We start from the raw sequence: 15136 nt of genomic DNA on the forward strand, positions 1-15136 counted from the left end.
ACAACGCCGACCTTCCTCTCCGGCGCAGAACCACGCCAGTCCCAGCCGCCTCCATTGTGGCCGCGTCTCCTGCGCTCTGCGCTTTTCTCCATGGCCGGACCACGATTGGACACACCGAGGGAATAATGATAATCGCCATCACCACTATCGTCAGACTCCACAGGTGCAGAGTACTTTGCAGCAGATGCCACTTTTCTTCTCTCGCCGTCCAGTGAACGAGTCCTTGATGCAAAGACCGTGCCGGCCTCCCCAGCATCATGCCGACCCCTGTTGTCGCGCTTCAGGCCGTGTCTCCCGCGCCCTGCACTGTTCGCCTTCTTGCCCGGTGAACCAATAGACTGATCGTTGGAATAAGGAAACCGATGACGGCCGATCGTAATTGCGACCGGTCGTCATCGGTTTCCTTATTCGAACGATCAGTATATTGGTTCACCGGGCAAGAAGGCGAAGAGTGTAGGGCGCGGGACACACGGCCTGAAGCGCGGCAACACGGGCCGACATAATGCTGGGCAGGCCGACACGGTCTTTGCATCAAGGACTCGTTCACTGGACGGCGAGGGAAGAAAAGTGGCATCTGCTGCAAACTGCTATGCACCTGTGGAGTCTGACGATAGTGGTGATGACGATTATCATTATTCCCCCGGTGAATCCAATCGTGGTCCGGCCATGGAGAAGAGCGCAGGAGACGCGGCCACAAGGGAGGCGGCTGGGACTGCCGTGGTTCTGCGCCGGAGAGGCAGATCGGTGTTGTTGTCTCGTCAAGGACCCGTTCACGGAACGGCGGCCGGGGAAAGGGGGGCCCTTCTGCAAAGTATACTGCGGCGTATACTGCAACTATGGTTTCTGACCATAGTATTTGTGTTGACCAACAGTGTATGAGGCATTTATTCCATTTTGTCTTGTGCATCGGACTTGTTGGTCTCACTTTCTTCCATTTTAATCATAGTAGGAACCGGATGAAGACCCCGATGCAAGCGAGCCTGGTGGGCAGAGAGGAGGGAGCAAAGGAGGAACCGGATGAAGACTACTTTGTATCTCGCAATTGTGAAATTTGTATGAATTAAGAGTTGTATGCAAAACATTTGACACTTGCCACTATATATGTATCTCGATCGGGCTCTAAGTACTGTGATGATGATGTATAATGTTGCTATGTTATATGTGTCCATATTATATCTGTCTATCTGTCTATATTATACATGTATATTGTGTACAAAACATGTATAAAACCTTTATAATACACCAGGGAGCACAAAATCGAGTATACATGTACATTGTTCTGTGGCGCGCCAAAATAGAATTCAGTGGCACACCTATTTCTGCGGTGCAGCTGGTTCATATGCGGCACAGAACACCTTATTTTTGTGGCGCACCACTGCCAGTGCGCCACAGAAACCTTAATTCTGTGGCGCATGGTCCGGTGCGCCACAGAAACCTTATTTTGTGGTGAAGTTTCTGTGGCGCACCGCCCATGCGCCACAGAATCATTTTTTCGTGCGCCACTGATGAGACTTTTCCTACTAGTGATGGCAGCAGCTTGGTGGCGTTTGGTGAAGCAGCTGGCGGCGGGGTTGACCCCAATTGCGGCGGATCCGGAGGCCTTGGCGGCGCGATCGACATCGGCTGGGGCCGGTGAGTTCCATGTCAAGGCTTCTCCCGCGTCATGGTGGTGGTGTTCATCTCCTACATCGGAGGTGGTCGGCCTGAGGCTGGGTTGTCGGATCGCGAGATCCGTCATCTAGTCTTGGCTATGAGTTGGGAAGACATTGTTGCCAGTGAAAACCGAGCCGTTTGATGGGCGATGGCGGCGTTCTACGTCCTTACCGTGATGTAGGCATCGCCGAGCAATGAATGTCGACCTACTCGTGTTGCTCCTGGGGAAACCCTAGTCTTTCAGACCGGATGATGGTGGCACTGTGGTGTCGTTTTCGCTCTTGGGAGCATCGTTTGTGGAGCAGCGCCGGTGGACAGAGGTTGTAGGAAGAGATGTCAAGTCATGCTTGGCTGATAGGTGCTACACTGAGTCATGCATGTTCGGCAGGTGCTATGCACGACATATCTTTCATGGTGTCGTCGTCAACAAGACTAGCAAAGGGCTATGCGGATCTCTTCCCTAAAGATGAACTAGCGGTTCGATGGTGGTGATGACTTTTGAGGCGAGGGCAAAGGTGCTTGCTAAGGGTCCGCTATGCCGAGTGTGTGCTCCTGTTTTCACCATAGGGCGACTCAGGGATGCCCTTGATTTTTAGCTGGTGGGGCGTTTGTTTATGTTTTTAGGGCAAAGACCCTAACAACATGTTACTTCACCCATTATCGGGTTTCTAGGTGTTGGGTGGTGGCATCGGGTTTGGTGATGTATGATCTTGACAAATCCTTGTTGAATAAGATATAAATAAAAGCCATATGCATCGCTTTGATGCAGAGGCTGGGGCTTCCCCGTTTCGGAAAAAAACTGAAATTCAGTAGGTTTTATGAAGATAAACTTTCCCCCTGTCCTACTCTGGTACAGTTTAGTTATGGAAATTAACATATTAAATTCATGTAAATATGACTGGAATGCTCTAACACAATTAGGATCTTTTATATTATCATGCTCTTATCATGTTCTCGTTACGGTATGTGTTTTCTGTATTACTTTGTTTCATTATTATCAAAACTCGCATGCGAAAGATGTTGTACCCGTAGGAACGCAGGGATATTATGTTAGCTTTGTGATAAATAATAGTGGAACCCGGAGCTATTTTTCCCTTCGTATGTGAAAACAAATAGAAAAAGAAACGCAGGTCATGCATACGCCACTATAAATACACATCCACGGGGCATGGGTATAAGCACGCAAATAGTAGAGCACACATTCTCTAGTATATCGGTGGCCATGTCGAGCGCCTCCAGCTTCGTGTGCTCGCCTATAGCCTCGGCCTCCTCTGGATGCCTGCTTCCTCCAAGTAAGCACGGCACCGGTCCTTCCATCGGCAAGTTGCAGGGCCGCCGCCTGTCGTGCAGAGCCGCAGCCACGTCTGGTAGTGGCGGCGACGAAAACCAGCAGGTCCGCCGCAACATCGACCGCCGGGACGTCCTTTTCGGCCTCTCCGGGTTCGCCGCTGTCACAAGCACAAAGCTCGGCCTCGCGCTCGCCGCTGACGCCGAGCCAGTGTGCGCGAGCGTGCCCATCACGGCCGAGGTGCTGAAATGCAGCTTGACGGACGATTTCGACTGCCCCGCCGAGTACGACGCCACGAAGGTCATCGACTTCAAGAGCCTGCCACTACCGAGTGGGCCGCCTCGCGTCCGCCGGCCGGCGCACGAGCTAGACGACGCGTACGTGAAGAAGTTCGAGGAGGCCATCCGTAGGATGAAGGAGCTGGACGAGGACGACCCGCGCAGCTACTACAACCAGTCGGGGATCCACGAGGCCTACTGCGACAAACACTACAACGTGGTGTCGTCGGGCAGCCCCGATGTCACGTTCGACGTGCACTTCTCCTCCATCTTCGCGCCGTGGCATCGCATGTACATCTACTTCTTCGAGCGCATCCTCGGCGACCTCATCGGCGACCCCACTTTCGCGCTGCCCTACTGGAATTGGGACTCCCCGGAAGGGATGATGCTGCCCTCCATATTCCTGAATGAGTCCTCCCCGCTCTTCAACGCCAATCGCAACCAGGCACACCTCCGCTCCTTCATGGATCTCAACCTGGGGCCCGCAAAGCAAAAAAACCTTCCTGAACCTGAGTGCACCGGCGACGCTTTATGCCTCCTGGAGAACAATCTCTACAGCATGTATCGTCAGGTGAGCAGTGCTGGCATGCGCGCGGCCTTTACAAAACTCACATGATTCACAAAACGATTACGGTAATAACATTTGACGCTAAATAAAGTACTGTAGAATTGTTATGTTTGTTTACTAAATTCTCATTAGATACAATAACGTAATTTAGGATTACATATGAACAGTTTCTGGTAATCCAGAATTCCCAAAAATATAGGAAACTGAATATATCCTAATTAAGCAACTGAGAAAAGGAAAAAAAATAGATTACTACAAGCACGTTATGTACTATGTTTGGACACGACCACATAATATACCCGATTTTGTGTGAACCGTGAGATACTGAAGTGAGTTGCAAGTTATCAAGTTAGTTCAACGAAGGAAAGTCACGTAGTACAATTGTAGAATCTAGAAGTTACACTGGTTCAAAATATCGGTATCTTGGATCATATCAGTTTGGCTTCGCCATACTCATATCAGAGATCGACCTTGGATATCAGGTGATATATCGGATCCGAGATCCCACTCTGTGCCCAAATAAGTTTAATTATGTCGTTTAATGCAGCAAGGCATATTTTTCTTTTCAAAATGTAGTACTATATTGTAACTGTATTTACGTGATCTTTTTGAAGGGGATCCAAACATAAGAAAAGACAAGATCTTTGTGTGGCTATGAGCATGCACCCACTGTCATGCTTTTTTTTTTACCTGCACTGTTATGCTTATATATTGGTAAACTTGTGTACATGCCTCTCTCTTTTCAGATGACCGTGGACACGCCGGAGGAATTTTTCGGCAACAAGTTCTGCGCGTTTGATGCGAAGTTCACCGGGTCACTGGAGAACGGGGCACACACGGCGGCACACATCTGGGCTGGGGGAGACATGGGGAGCCTGAAGACGGCGGCACGCGACCCCGTGTTCTACTGCAACCACTCCAACGTTGATCGCATGTGGCACCTGTGGACAACCACGCTAGGCCGCGACAACCTCCCCTACAAGGAGTGGCTCGACACCAGCTTCGTCTTCTACGACGAGATGAAGCGGCCGGTGCGCATCAGTGTCCAGGACGTCCTAGACAACGGCAAGCTCGGGTACACGTACCAGGAGAAGAGGAACCTGGAGTGGTTGCAGAAGCGCCCCGTGCCGTCCACCGTAATCAACCGCCCGGTCAGCACCCAGAAACCTGTTACCCCTGCCTCGTCGTTCCCCTTAACTCTCAACAATGGCCAGAACCAGTACGTGACGGTGGCGAGGCCGCAGAAGGCCCAGGCCGCTGGCGGCAGCAGCAGGAAGGCACCGGAGGTGCTGGTGTTCGACCTCACGGTCGACCCCTGCCAGTTCGCCAAATTCAACGTGCTCCTAAACGTGCCTAGGGGCCAGGAGGGGATAGTGGGGCCCAAGAACAGCGAGTATGTAGGAAGCTTCATGTACGTTCCGCACAGCAGTGGCGACGACGATGACGGCAGCCGTTTCAGTCGCGGCCGTGGCCGCCGCGATCGGCGGGACGACGACCGCGGCCGCGGCCGTGGCGATCGTGGCCGTGATGATGACCGTGGCCGCCGCAGCGACCGTGGCCGTGGCGATCGTGGCCGTGACGATGACCGTGGACGCGGCCGTGGCGGCGATCGCGGCCGTGACGATGACCGTGGACGCGGCCGTGGCGGCGACCGCGGCCGTGACGATGACCGTGGACGCGGCCGTGGCGACCGCGGCCGCATGATGGAGAACCAGGATGTGTCGTACCGCCTCAATCTGCGAGAGATCATCGCGGACCTCAACTGCGGCCGGGACACGACTCTGGACATCACGATTGTACCAATCGCGGGTGAGAAGACCCTGGTCAACAGTCTGCGCGTCGACATCCTTTGATCGCTCAGCTGCTGGCCTGCTGCCATGCATACAAGATATGCTCCAGCTTCCAGAACTGTATCTGCATCACGCTGTTTTTCTGAAGTTTGCCTATCTACTTATGATTACACCATTGTATGATTGATTTTTCCTTCTTCTGAAGTTATCCTCCTCATCTTCATCATCATCCTCATATATCATGATCGTCACCTTCGTGAGCACCAAAGTTGTTCTTCATCAGATCGTCTCTCGAGTACATCTTTATGTTTGGGGCTCCTGGGATGTCCTGTTATAATCAATAGTGTGTCCGTAAGATTTGAATCGGCATATATGGTATACACTTGTACAAAGTTACATGCATAACAGCTAAATTATATATACCTCTGTTGATCTTATTGTCTTCTCCATCTCAGCATTCTTTGATGCCTTCGAAGTAAACGGGCCAAAACCGAAAAATAACCGCCGTTTTACGGGTTCGGGGCGAAAAACGGCGCCGATCAGTGACCGAAAACGGCCCAAAACCAAAAATATTTTTTCGGGCCGAGACCGAAAACTCAAAACAGCATGTATTTGTAGGGGTCGATCGAGCGAACCGAACGCTCGATCCCTATCTAGGGCGCGCTGAAGTTTCAGCTGACGCAACCGCTCGCTCGCTCCTTCCCCCACGCTCCCCATGCCGCCACCACACTCTGCCGCCGCCCCGCCCGATTCGCCCGAGCCACGCAACCCGGGCGTAGCGCCGGTCGCCCCGCACCCCGTCCACTGTTCCTCGCCCAACTCCGGCTGCCGCCCCCACCGCCGCCGCCGCTGCTCCGTCGGAATCGAGGATGAGCTCGGGCGACGATTTCGATCTGTCGGATTCGTCGAGCTCCGACGATTCCGACCTCGAAGAGCTGCTCCAGGACGACGACTTGGAGGCCACCATGCTCCTCCTCGCCGTCAAGGACCTGGAGGATCGCGCGAAGCTGCTGAATCGGAGGCGCGGCTCCGTGTTCGGCCGGAACCACATCCCGCGGAATCGCCTCCTCGGCCACGAGCAGCTGATGGAGGACTATTTCGCCGAGGTACCTACCTATCCTGCCCATATGTTCCGTAGGAGGTATCGCATGCGGCGTAGCTTGTTCGTCCGAATCATCAAGGACTGCGAATTGCATTCGAATTACTTCAAGCAACGTAGGAATGCCACCGGGGTGATGGGTTTCAGCGCTTTCCAAAAGATCTCTGCTGCCATGAGGGTCATTGCGTATGGCATCCCTGCGGATTACACCGACGAGTATCTTCGAATTGGCGAAGATACTACCACGGAGTCAGTCCGCAGGTTTGCTCACATGATTATCAAGTTGTACGGGCCTACGTATCTCCGAGCTCCCAACGAGGATGACACCAAACGGTTGATGGAGATAAATGAGAAAAGAGGTTGGCCTGGCATGCTTGGTAGTCTTGATTGTATGCATTGGACATGGAAGAATTGTCCAAAAGCATGGCATGGACAGCACTGTGGCAAGAGCAAAGATGCAACCATTGTCCTTGAGGCCGTAGCATCACAAGATTTGTGGATTTGGCACTGCTTTTTTGGTTTGCCGGGGACACTCAATGACATCAACGTCCTGCAAAGGTCTCCCTTGTTTGCTAAATTAGCAAATGGGGAAGCACTCACTTGCAACTATAAGGTCATGAACAATGAGTACACAATGGGATATTACCTAGCCGATGGCATCTATCCGGATTGGGCAAATTTTGTTAAGTCTGTCAAGTATCCCCAAGATAGAATAGAAGCTGAATTTGCCAAGGCTCAAGAAGCATCTCCACTAGTAGGAAAAGCCTCATCAGTGGCGCACTAAAAATGGATTCTGTGGCGCATGGGGGGTGCGCCACAGAAACGTCGCCACAAAAATAAGGTTTCTGTGGCGCACCGACCCATGCGCCACAGAATTAAGGTTTTTGTGGCGCACGGGTGCTTGGGTGCGCCACAGAAAAGGGTGCGCCACAGAATTGATTTTCAGTGCGCCACAAAACTTGCTTGTATTATACACGATTTTGTGCTGCCTGCTATACACATGCAGTTTATAGACAGCAATATACAGGTTATATACAACAACATATAGAAATATGCAGATATAATATAAATAGCATGTACATTGCACATATATAATGTAGACATCATCATCACAGTACTTAGAGCCCGATCGAGATACATATATAGTGGCAAGTGTCAAATGTTTTGCATACAACTCTTAATTCATACAAAATTCACAATTTCGAGATACAAAGTAGCTAGTCTTCATCCGGTTCCTCCTTTGCTCCCTCCTCTCTACCCACCAGGCTCGCTTGCATCGGGGTCTTCATCCGGTTCCTACTATGATTAAAATGGAAGAAAGTGAGACCAACAAGTCTGATGCACAAGAGAAATGGAATAAATGCCTCATACATTGTTTGTCAACACAAGTCTTAACATTTAGGGATGGCGTAAGTGAGACCAAGTCCGATGCACAAGAGATTGATATTTGTGCTATCTTACCAGGCTCACTTACGCCACCCCCAAGTGTACGGTCCATTTTCTTCAAAGGATACCACAGTGGCATTCATTTACATGATTCCCTAATGTGAATATCTCTATTTTAGTATACCATCATAAGCATTCCATTTAAATCACACATTTTAGTATCTGTTCTTATCCAAGTTTTTGCCTCAGCCTTTGCATCATTGGCTGAGCCAAGACATCAAGCATCTGGCCAGGGAGCATTCTTTCTTTTTAGGGAACTATATGAACTATATGCACATGATCCAATAAGCATCCCCACTAATCAGAGCATTATAAGCATAGTAGCATACCATAAGCTCACAACAATCCATCAAGTAAATCTTCACAAGGATACCACAGTAGCATAGTAGCATACCATAAGCTCACAAGAATCCATCATTTTCTTCACAAGGATACCACAGTAGCATACCATAGTAGAATTTCATGCATTTAAATGAACCAGTAGCATCAAAACCAACCAAATGTCCAACTAGCAAGCAATACCAAGTGAGCAAGTCTTCATTACCTTGTACAGGTTCAGACATCAAATTAACATCATTGAATTAAATTGAATCATTACCATCACATGGTTCATCAATAACAATTAGGGGCAATGCATCCAGAGCAACAACAGCAATGCATCCAGAGCAACAGCAACAATGCATCCAGAACCAGTAAGTAAATCACTAGCACATGATGATCATTTGACCATTTAGAGCATGGACACACAAGCAATAGCAACAGTATAGTTCACCAGGAATGGTGAGAAGCTGCAAGAGCATGCATCTAGCTGCAGCAACAATGACAACAAGCTAGGATAGATAGATCAACAGCAACAGAGACATCAACAGCAAGAAAGACACAACCAGAGCATGCATCTAGCTGCAGCAACAATGACATCAAGCTAGGATAGATAGATAGATTGCATCCAGTAGCACATCAACAGCAACAGCAACAGCAGCACAACCAGAGCAGCACACGTGCATTTCGTCGAGCACTTTGTGCTCGCGCGGGAGAGGAAGAGGGAGGGGAGGGGAGGGGAGAGAGTTCACCGACGACAGGGGTGGAGGAGGAGGTTGACGACGACGGCAGCGGTGGAGGAGGAGGAGGACGCGGCGGCTCCTCCACCTTCACGCGACGGCGGCCCCTCCTCGCGGCGGCCCCTCCTCGCCGTAGCGGTAGCTTGTGCTGCAGGTGGCGGGGATGGGAGGACCGTGGCGGCATGCGGCCCTCGCGGAGGAAGGCGGCGGCGACAGCGATGGCGATGACCATGGCGGCGCGCGGCGGATCGGAGGAGAGGGGAGAGGGGAGAGGGGAGGGGAGAGGGGAGAGGAGAGAGGTGAACAGGCGTGGGGGAGGGCACGGGCGATGATATAAGTTACCTTAGTTCTGTGGCGCACCCGAACAAGTGCGCCACAGAATCAACTTCTGTGGCGCACCGAAGCACGTGCGCCACAGAAAGAGTTATTTCTGTGGCGCAGCACGCCATGTGCGCCACAGAAATACCTACACTAATAATTGGTGGTGGCAGGATGTGGGCCCCCTATAATTTCTGTGGCGCAATGTTCAGTAGTGCGCCACAAAATTAAGCTATTTCTGTGGCGCACCTAGCATGGTGCGCCACAAAATAACATTCTGTGGCGCATTTTTAGTGGTGCGCCACAGAACTAAGCTACGCCTATAAGGGTTTTCCTACTAGTGCTCGCAAGGACATTGAGAGAGCTTTTGGTGTTTTGCAAGCAAGGTTTGCTATTATTTGTGGCCCAGCTAGATTTTGGGACAAGAAAACCCTTGTCAACATCATGACATGTTGTGTGATTCTTCACAACATGATCATCGAGGATGAAAGAGACTTGAGCTTGCCTTGCTTCTATGACAATATTGGCACCCGAGTGGAACCCCAACGCAATCCGGATCGCATTGAAGCTTTCCTTGAAGCACATCGGTAGATTGAGAATTCCAGTACCCATGCCCAGCTCGTCTATGATCTGAAGATGCACCACTGGCAGCGACATGGCCGTCGCCTTTGATCCTACCATTCCATTCATTTGCTTGTAACATGTATCATTGTTGAGACATTTGTGCATTTGTCCAATTTTCCCGAAGTTGTTGTAATTTGGTTGAGACATTTTACATTTGTTCAATTTTCCCAAAACTGTTGTAATAATTTGGTTCAGACAATTATTTATGTGTTGTAATAATTTGGATGATTATTTGATTAATTAAGATACATTGTTGTATGTGTTGCATATGAAAAACCCTGCCTTTTATGGGTTCGGAACCCGCAGGCGCAGAACACAGCCCGTAACGAAAACTGAAAAACAGAGTACCTTTTTCCGGCCCGTTGATGCGTGCAGTTAACACACGTCCGTTGGGAACCCCAAGAGGAAGGTGTGATGCGTACAATAGCAAGTTTTCCCTCAGTAAGAAACCAAGATTTATCGAACCAGTAGGAGCCAAGAAGCACGTTGAAGGTTGATGGCGGTGAAGTGTAGTGCGGTGCAACACCAGGGATTCCGGCGCCAACGTGGAACCTGCACAACACAATCAAAGTACTTTGCCCCAACGTAACAGTGAGGTTGTCAATCTCACCGGCTTGCTGTAACAAAGGATTAACCGTATAGTGTGGAAGATGATGTTTGTTTGCGAAGAACAGTAAAGAACAATTGCAGTAGATTGTATTTCAGATGTAAAGAATGGACCGGGGTCCACAGTTCACTAGCGATGTTTCTCCCATAAGAGAAATAGCATGTTGGGTGAACAAATTACAGTTGGGCAATTGACAAATAAAGAAGGCATAACAATGCACATACATATATCATGATGAGTACTATGAGATTTAATCAGGGCATTACGACAAAGTACATAGACCGCTATCCAGCATGCATCTATGCCTAAATAGTCCACTTTCAGGTTATCATCCGAACCCCTTCCGGTATTAAGTTGTAAACAACAGACAATTGCATTAAGTATGGTGCGTAATGTAATCAACACAAATATCCTTAGACAAAGCATCGATGTTTTATCCCTAGTAGCAACAGCATATCCACAACCTTAGAACTTTCTGTCACTGTCCCAGATTTAATGGAGGCATGAACCCACTATCGAGCATAAATACTCCCTCTTGGAGTTACAAGTATCAACTTGGCCAGAGCCTCTACTAGCAATGGAGAGCATGCAAGAACATAAATAACATATAAGATAGATTGATAATCAACTTGACATAGTATTCAATATTCATCGGATCCCAACAAACACAACATGTAGCATTACAAATAGATGATCTTGATCATGATAGGCAGCTCACAAGATCTAACATGATAGCACAATGAGGAGAAGACAACCATCTAGCTACTGCTATGGACCCATAGTCCAGGGGTGAACTACTCACACATCGATCCGGAGACGATCATGGCGATGAAGAGCCCTCCGGGAGATGATTCCCCTCTCCGGCAGGGTGCCGGAGGCGATCTCCTGAATCCCCCGAGATGGGATTGGCGGCGGCGGCATCTCTGGAATGTTTTCCGTATCGTGGCTCTCGGTACAGAGGGTTTCGCGACGAAGGCTTTAAGTAGGCAGAAGGGCGGAGTCGGAGGAGTCACGGGGGCCCCACACGCTAGGGCCGCGCGGGCCCCCTCTAGGCCGCGCCGCCCTAGTGTGGCGGCGCCCCGTGGCCCCACTTCATTTCTCCCTCGGTCTTCTGGAAGCTTCGTGGAAAAATAAGCCCCTGGGCGTTGATTTCGTCCAATTCCGAGAATATTTCCTTTGTAGGATTTCTGAAACCAAAAACAGTGAAAACAAGAATCGACTCTTCGGCATCTCGTCAATAGGTTAGTGCCGGAAAATGCATAATAATGACATAAAGTGTGTATAAAACATGTGAGTATCATCATAAAAGTAGCATGGAACATAAGAAATTATAGATACGTTTGAGACGTATCAAGCATCCCCAAGCTTAGTTCCTACTCGCCCTCGAGTAGGTAAACGATAACAAAGATAATTTCTGAAGTGACATGCTATCATAATCTAGATCAATACTATTGTAAAGCACATGAGATGAATGCAGCGATTCGAAGCAATGATGAAGATAATGAGTAAACAACTGAATCATATAGCAAAGACTTTTCATGAATAGTACTTTCAAGACAAGCATCAATAAGACTTGCATAACAGTTAACTCATAAGCAATAAATTCTTAGTAGAAAGCTTTGAAACAACACAAAGGAAGATATAAGTTTCAGCGGTTGCTTTCAACTTCAACATGTATATCTCATGGATAATTATCAACACAAAGTAATATAACAAGTGCAATAGGTAAACATGTAAGAATCAATGCACACAGTTTACACAAGTGTTTGCTTCTAAGATAGAAAGAATAGGTAAACTGACTCAACAATAAAGTAGAAGAATGGCCCTTCGCAGAGGGAAGCATGGATTACTATTTTTGTGCTAGAGCTTTTCATTTTGAAAACATAGAAACAATTTTGTCAACGGTAGTAATAAATCATATGTGTTATGTATAAGATATCCTATAAGTTGCAAGCCTCATGCATAGTATACCAATAGTGCTCGCACCTTGTCCTAATTAGCTTGGATTAACACGGATTATCATTGCATAGCATATGTTTCAACCAAGTGTCACAAAGGGGTACCTCTATGCCGCCTGTACAGAGGTCTAAGGAGAAAGTTCGCATTGGATTTCTCGCTTTTGATTATTCTCAACTTAGACATCCATACCGGGACAACATAGACAACAGATAATGGACTCGTCTTTAATGCTTAAGCATTCAACAACAGATAATATTCTCGTAAGAGATTGAGGTTTTGTGTCCAAAGTGAAACTTCCACCATGATTCATGGCTTTAGTTAGCGGCCCAATGTTCTTCTCTAACAATATGCATACTCAAACCATTTGATCATGAAAATCTCCCTTACTTCAGACAAGACAAACATGCATAGCAACTCACATGATATTCAACAAATGTGTAATAGTTGATGGCGTCCCCAGAAACATGGTTACCGCTCAACAAGCAACTTATTAAGAAATAATACACATAAGTACATATTCTTCACCACGATAGTTTTTAAGGCTATTTTCCCATGAGCTATGTATTGTAAAGGCAAAGAATAGAAGTTTAAAGGTAGCACTCAAGTAATGTACTTTGGAATGGCAGAGAACAACCATGTGGTAGGTAGGTATGGTGGACACAAATGGCATAGTTTTTGGCTCAAGGATTTGGATGCACGAGAAGAATCCCTCTCAATACAAGGCTAGGCTAGCAAGGTTGTTTGAAGCAAACTCAAGTATAAAATGGTGCAGCAAGACTCACATATAAACATATTGTAAGCATTATAAGACTTTACATCGTCTCCTTGTTGTTCAAACACCTCAACCAGAAAATATCTAGACTTAGAGAGACCAATCATGCAAACCAAATTTTAACAAGCTCTATGTAGTTCTTCATTAATAGGTGCAAAGTACATGATGCAAGAGCTTAAACATGATCTATATGAGCACAACAATTGCCAAGTATCAAATTATTCAAGACATTATACCATTTACCACATGCGGCATTTTCCGTTTCCAACCATATATCAATGAACGAAGTAGTTCAACCTTTGCAATGAACATTAAGAATAAAGCTAAGAACACATGTGTTCATATGCAACAGCGGAGCGTGTCTCTCTCCCAGACAAAGAATGCTAGGATCCTATTTTATTCAAACAAAAACAAAAACAAACAGACGCTCCAAGCAAAGCACATAAGATGTGACTGAATAAAAATATAGTTTCACTAGAGGTGACCTGATAGGTTGTCGATGAAGAAGGGGATGCCTTGGGCATCCCCATGTTTAGATGCTTGAGTCTTCTTAAAATATGCAGGGATGAACCACGGGGGCATCCCCAAGCTTAGACTTTTCACTCTTCTTGATCATATTGAGAAGTCTTATGTTATATATGGTAATCGTTGTGGCTATAGTACCCGAATTCTATCTGGACCTTCCTATTTTGAAAATAAAAATGGAAAAATAGGAGAAAAAATAAAAATGACAGAAAAAAAAATAGGAGAGAAAAAAAACCCGAGAGAAGCAAAAGTCACTTTTGAAGGTTTAGTTATGGAAGCCCTACCCAACGGAATGTTTCGCGTTCGGCTAGAGAATGATACCATCATCCTGGGCTATATTTCAGGAAAGATCCGTTCTAGTTCTATACGAATACTGATGGGGGATAGGGTCAAAATTGAAGTAAGTCGTTATGATTCAAGCAAGGGACGTATAATTTATAGACTCCCGCATAAAGATTCGGTGGTTATAAAGATGGGATTAAGTATTTGGAAAGTGTGAGTTGAGGCATATGGATCAATAGTGGGATTTGTCCATCCTGATGACGGATAGATATACTCTGGGCCCTCTCGGTGGAATGTCGTCTGATTAGCTTGCAAGCACAAGATTAGATCATGAGAGATGACATACCGTGGTACGAGTAAAGAGTACTTGTCGGTAACGAGGTTGAACAAGGTATGGAGATACTGATGATCAAACCTCGGACAAGTAAAATATCGTGTGACAAAGGGAATTGGCATCGTATGTAAATGGTTCAATCGATCACTAAGTCATCGTTGAATATGTGGGAGCCATTATGGATCTCCAGATCCCGCTATTGGTTATTGCTCGGAGAGGAGTCTTGACCATGTTTGCATAGTTCGCGAACCGTAGGGTGACGCGCTTAAGGTTCGATGTCGCATAAGTAGATTTGAATATGGTATGGAGACGAAGTTTGTTCGGAGTCTCGGATGTGATCCAGGATGTCACGAGGAGGTCCGGAATAGTCTGGAGAATAAGATTCATATAAGGGAAGTTGATTTCTGGGTTTCGGAAATGTTCGAGATTTTTCCGGTGGTTGACTGGAAGGTTCTAGAAGGTTCCGGAGGGGTCCACCATGGGGCCCACGACCTAGGAGGCCTAGCATGGGCCGAGGGGATTCTCCCTGGCCTAA

At 47.6% G+C, this 15136-nt stretch overlaps 1 protein-coding gene across 1 annotated transcript; it reads left to right on the forward strand.

Annotated features, from left to right (window-relative positions):
* Window positions 1–2818: 2818 nt before the first annotated feature.
* On the forward strand, window positions 2819–5856 carry LOC127326257 (polyphenol oxidase I, chloroplastic). The gene is made up of 2 exons (XM_051353111.2): window positions 2819–3790; window positions 4534–5856. The coding sequence occupies exons 1-2, from the start codon at window positions 2822–2824 to the stop codon at window positions 5638–5640; spliced, it is 2076 nt and encodes a 691-aa protein (XP_051209071.1). The 5' UTR covers window positions 2819–2821; the 3' UTR covers window positions 5641–5856.
* Window positions 5857–15136: the final 9280 nt, after the last annotated feature.

This window comes from Lolium perenne, chromosome 7 (genome assembly GCF_019359855.2).
Source record: "Lolium perenne isolate Kyuss_39 chromosome 7, Kyuss_2.0, whole genome shotgun sequence".
Taxonomy (NCBI): domain Eukaryota; kingdom Viridiplantae; phylum Streptophyta; class Magnoliopsida; order Poales; family Poaceae; genus Lolium; species Lolium perenne.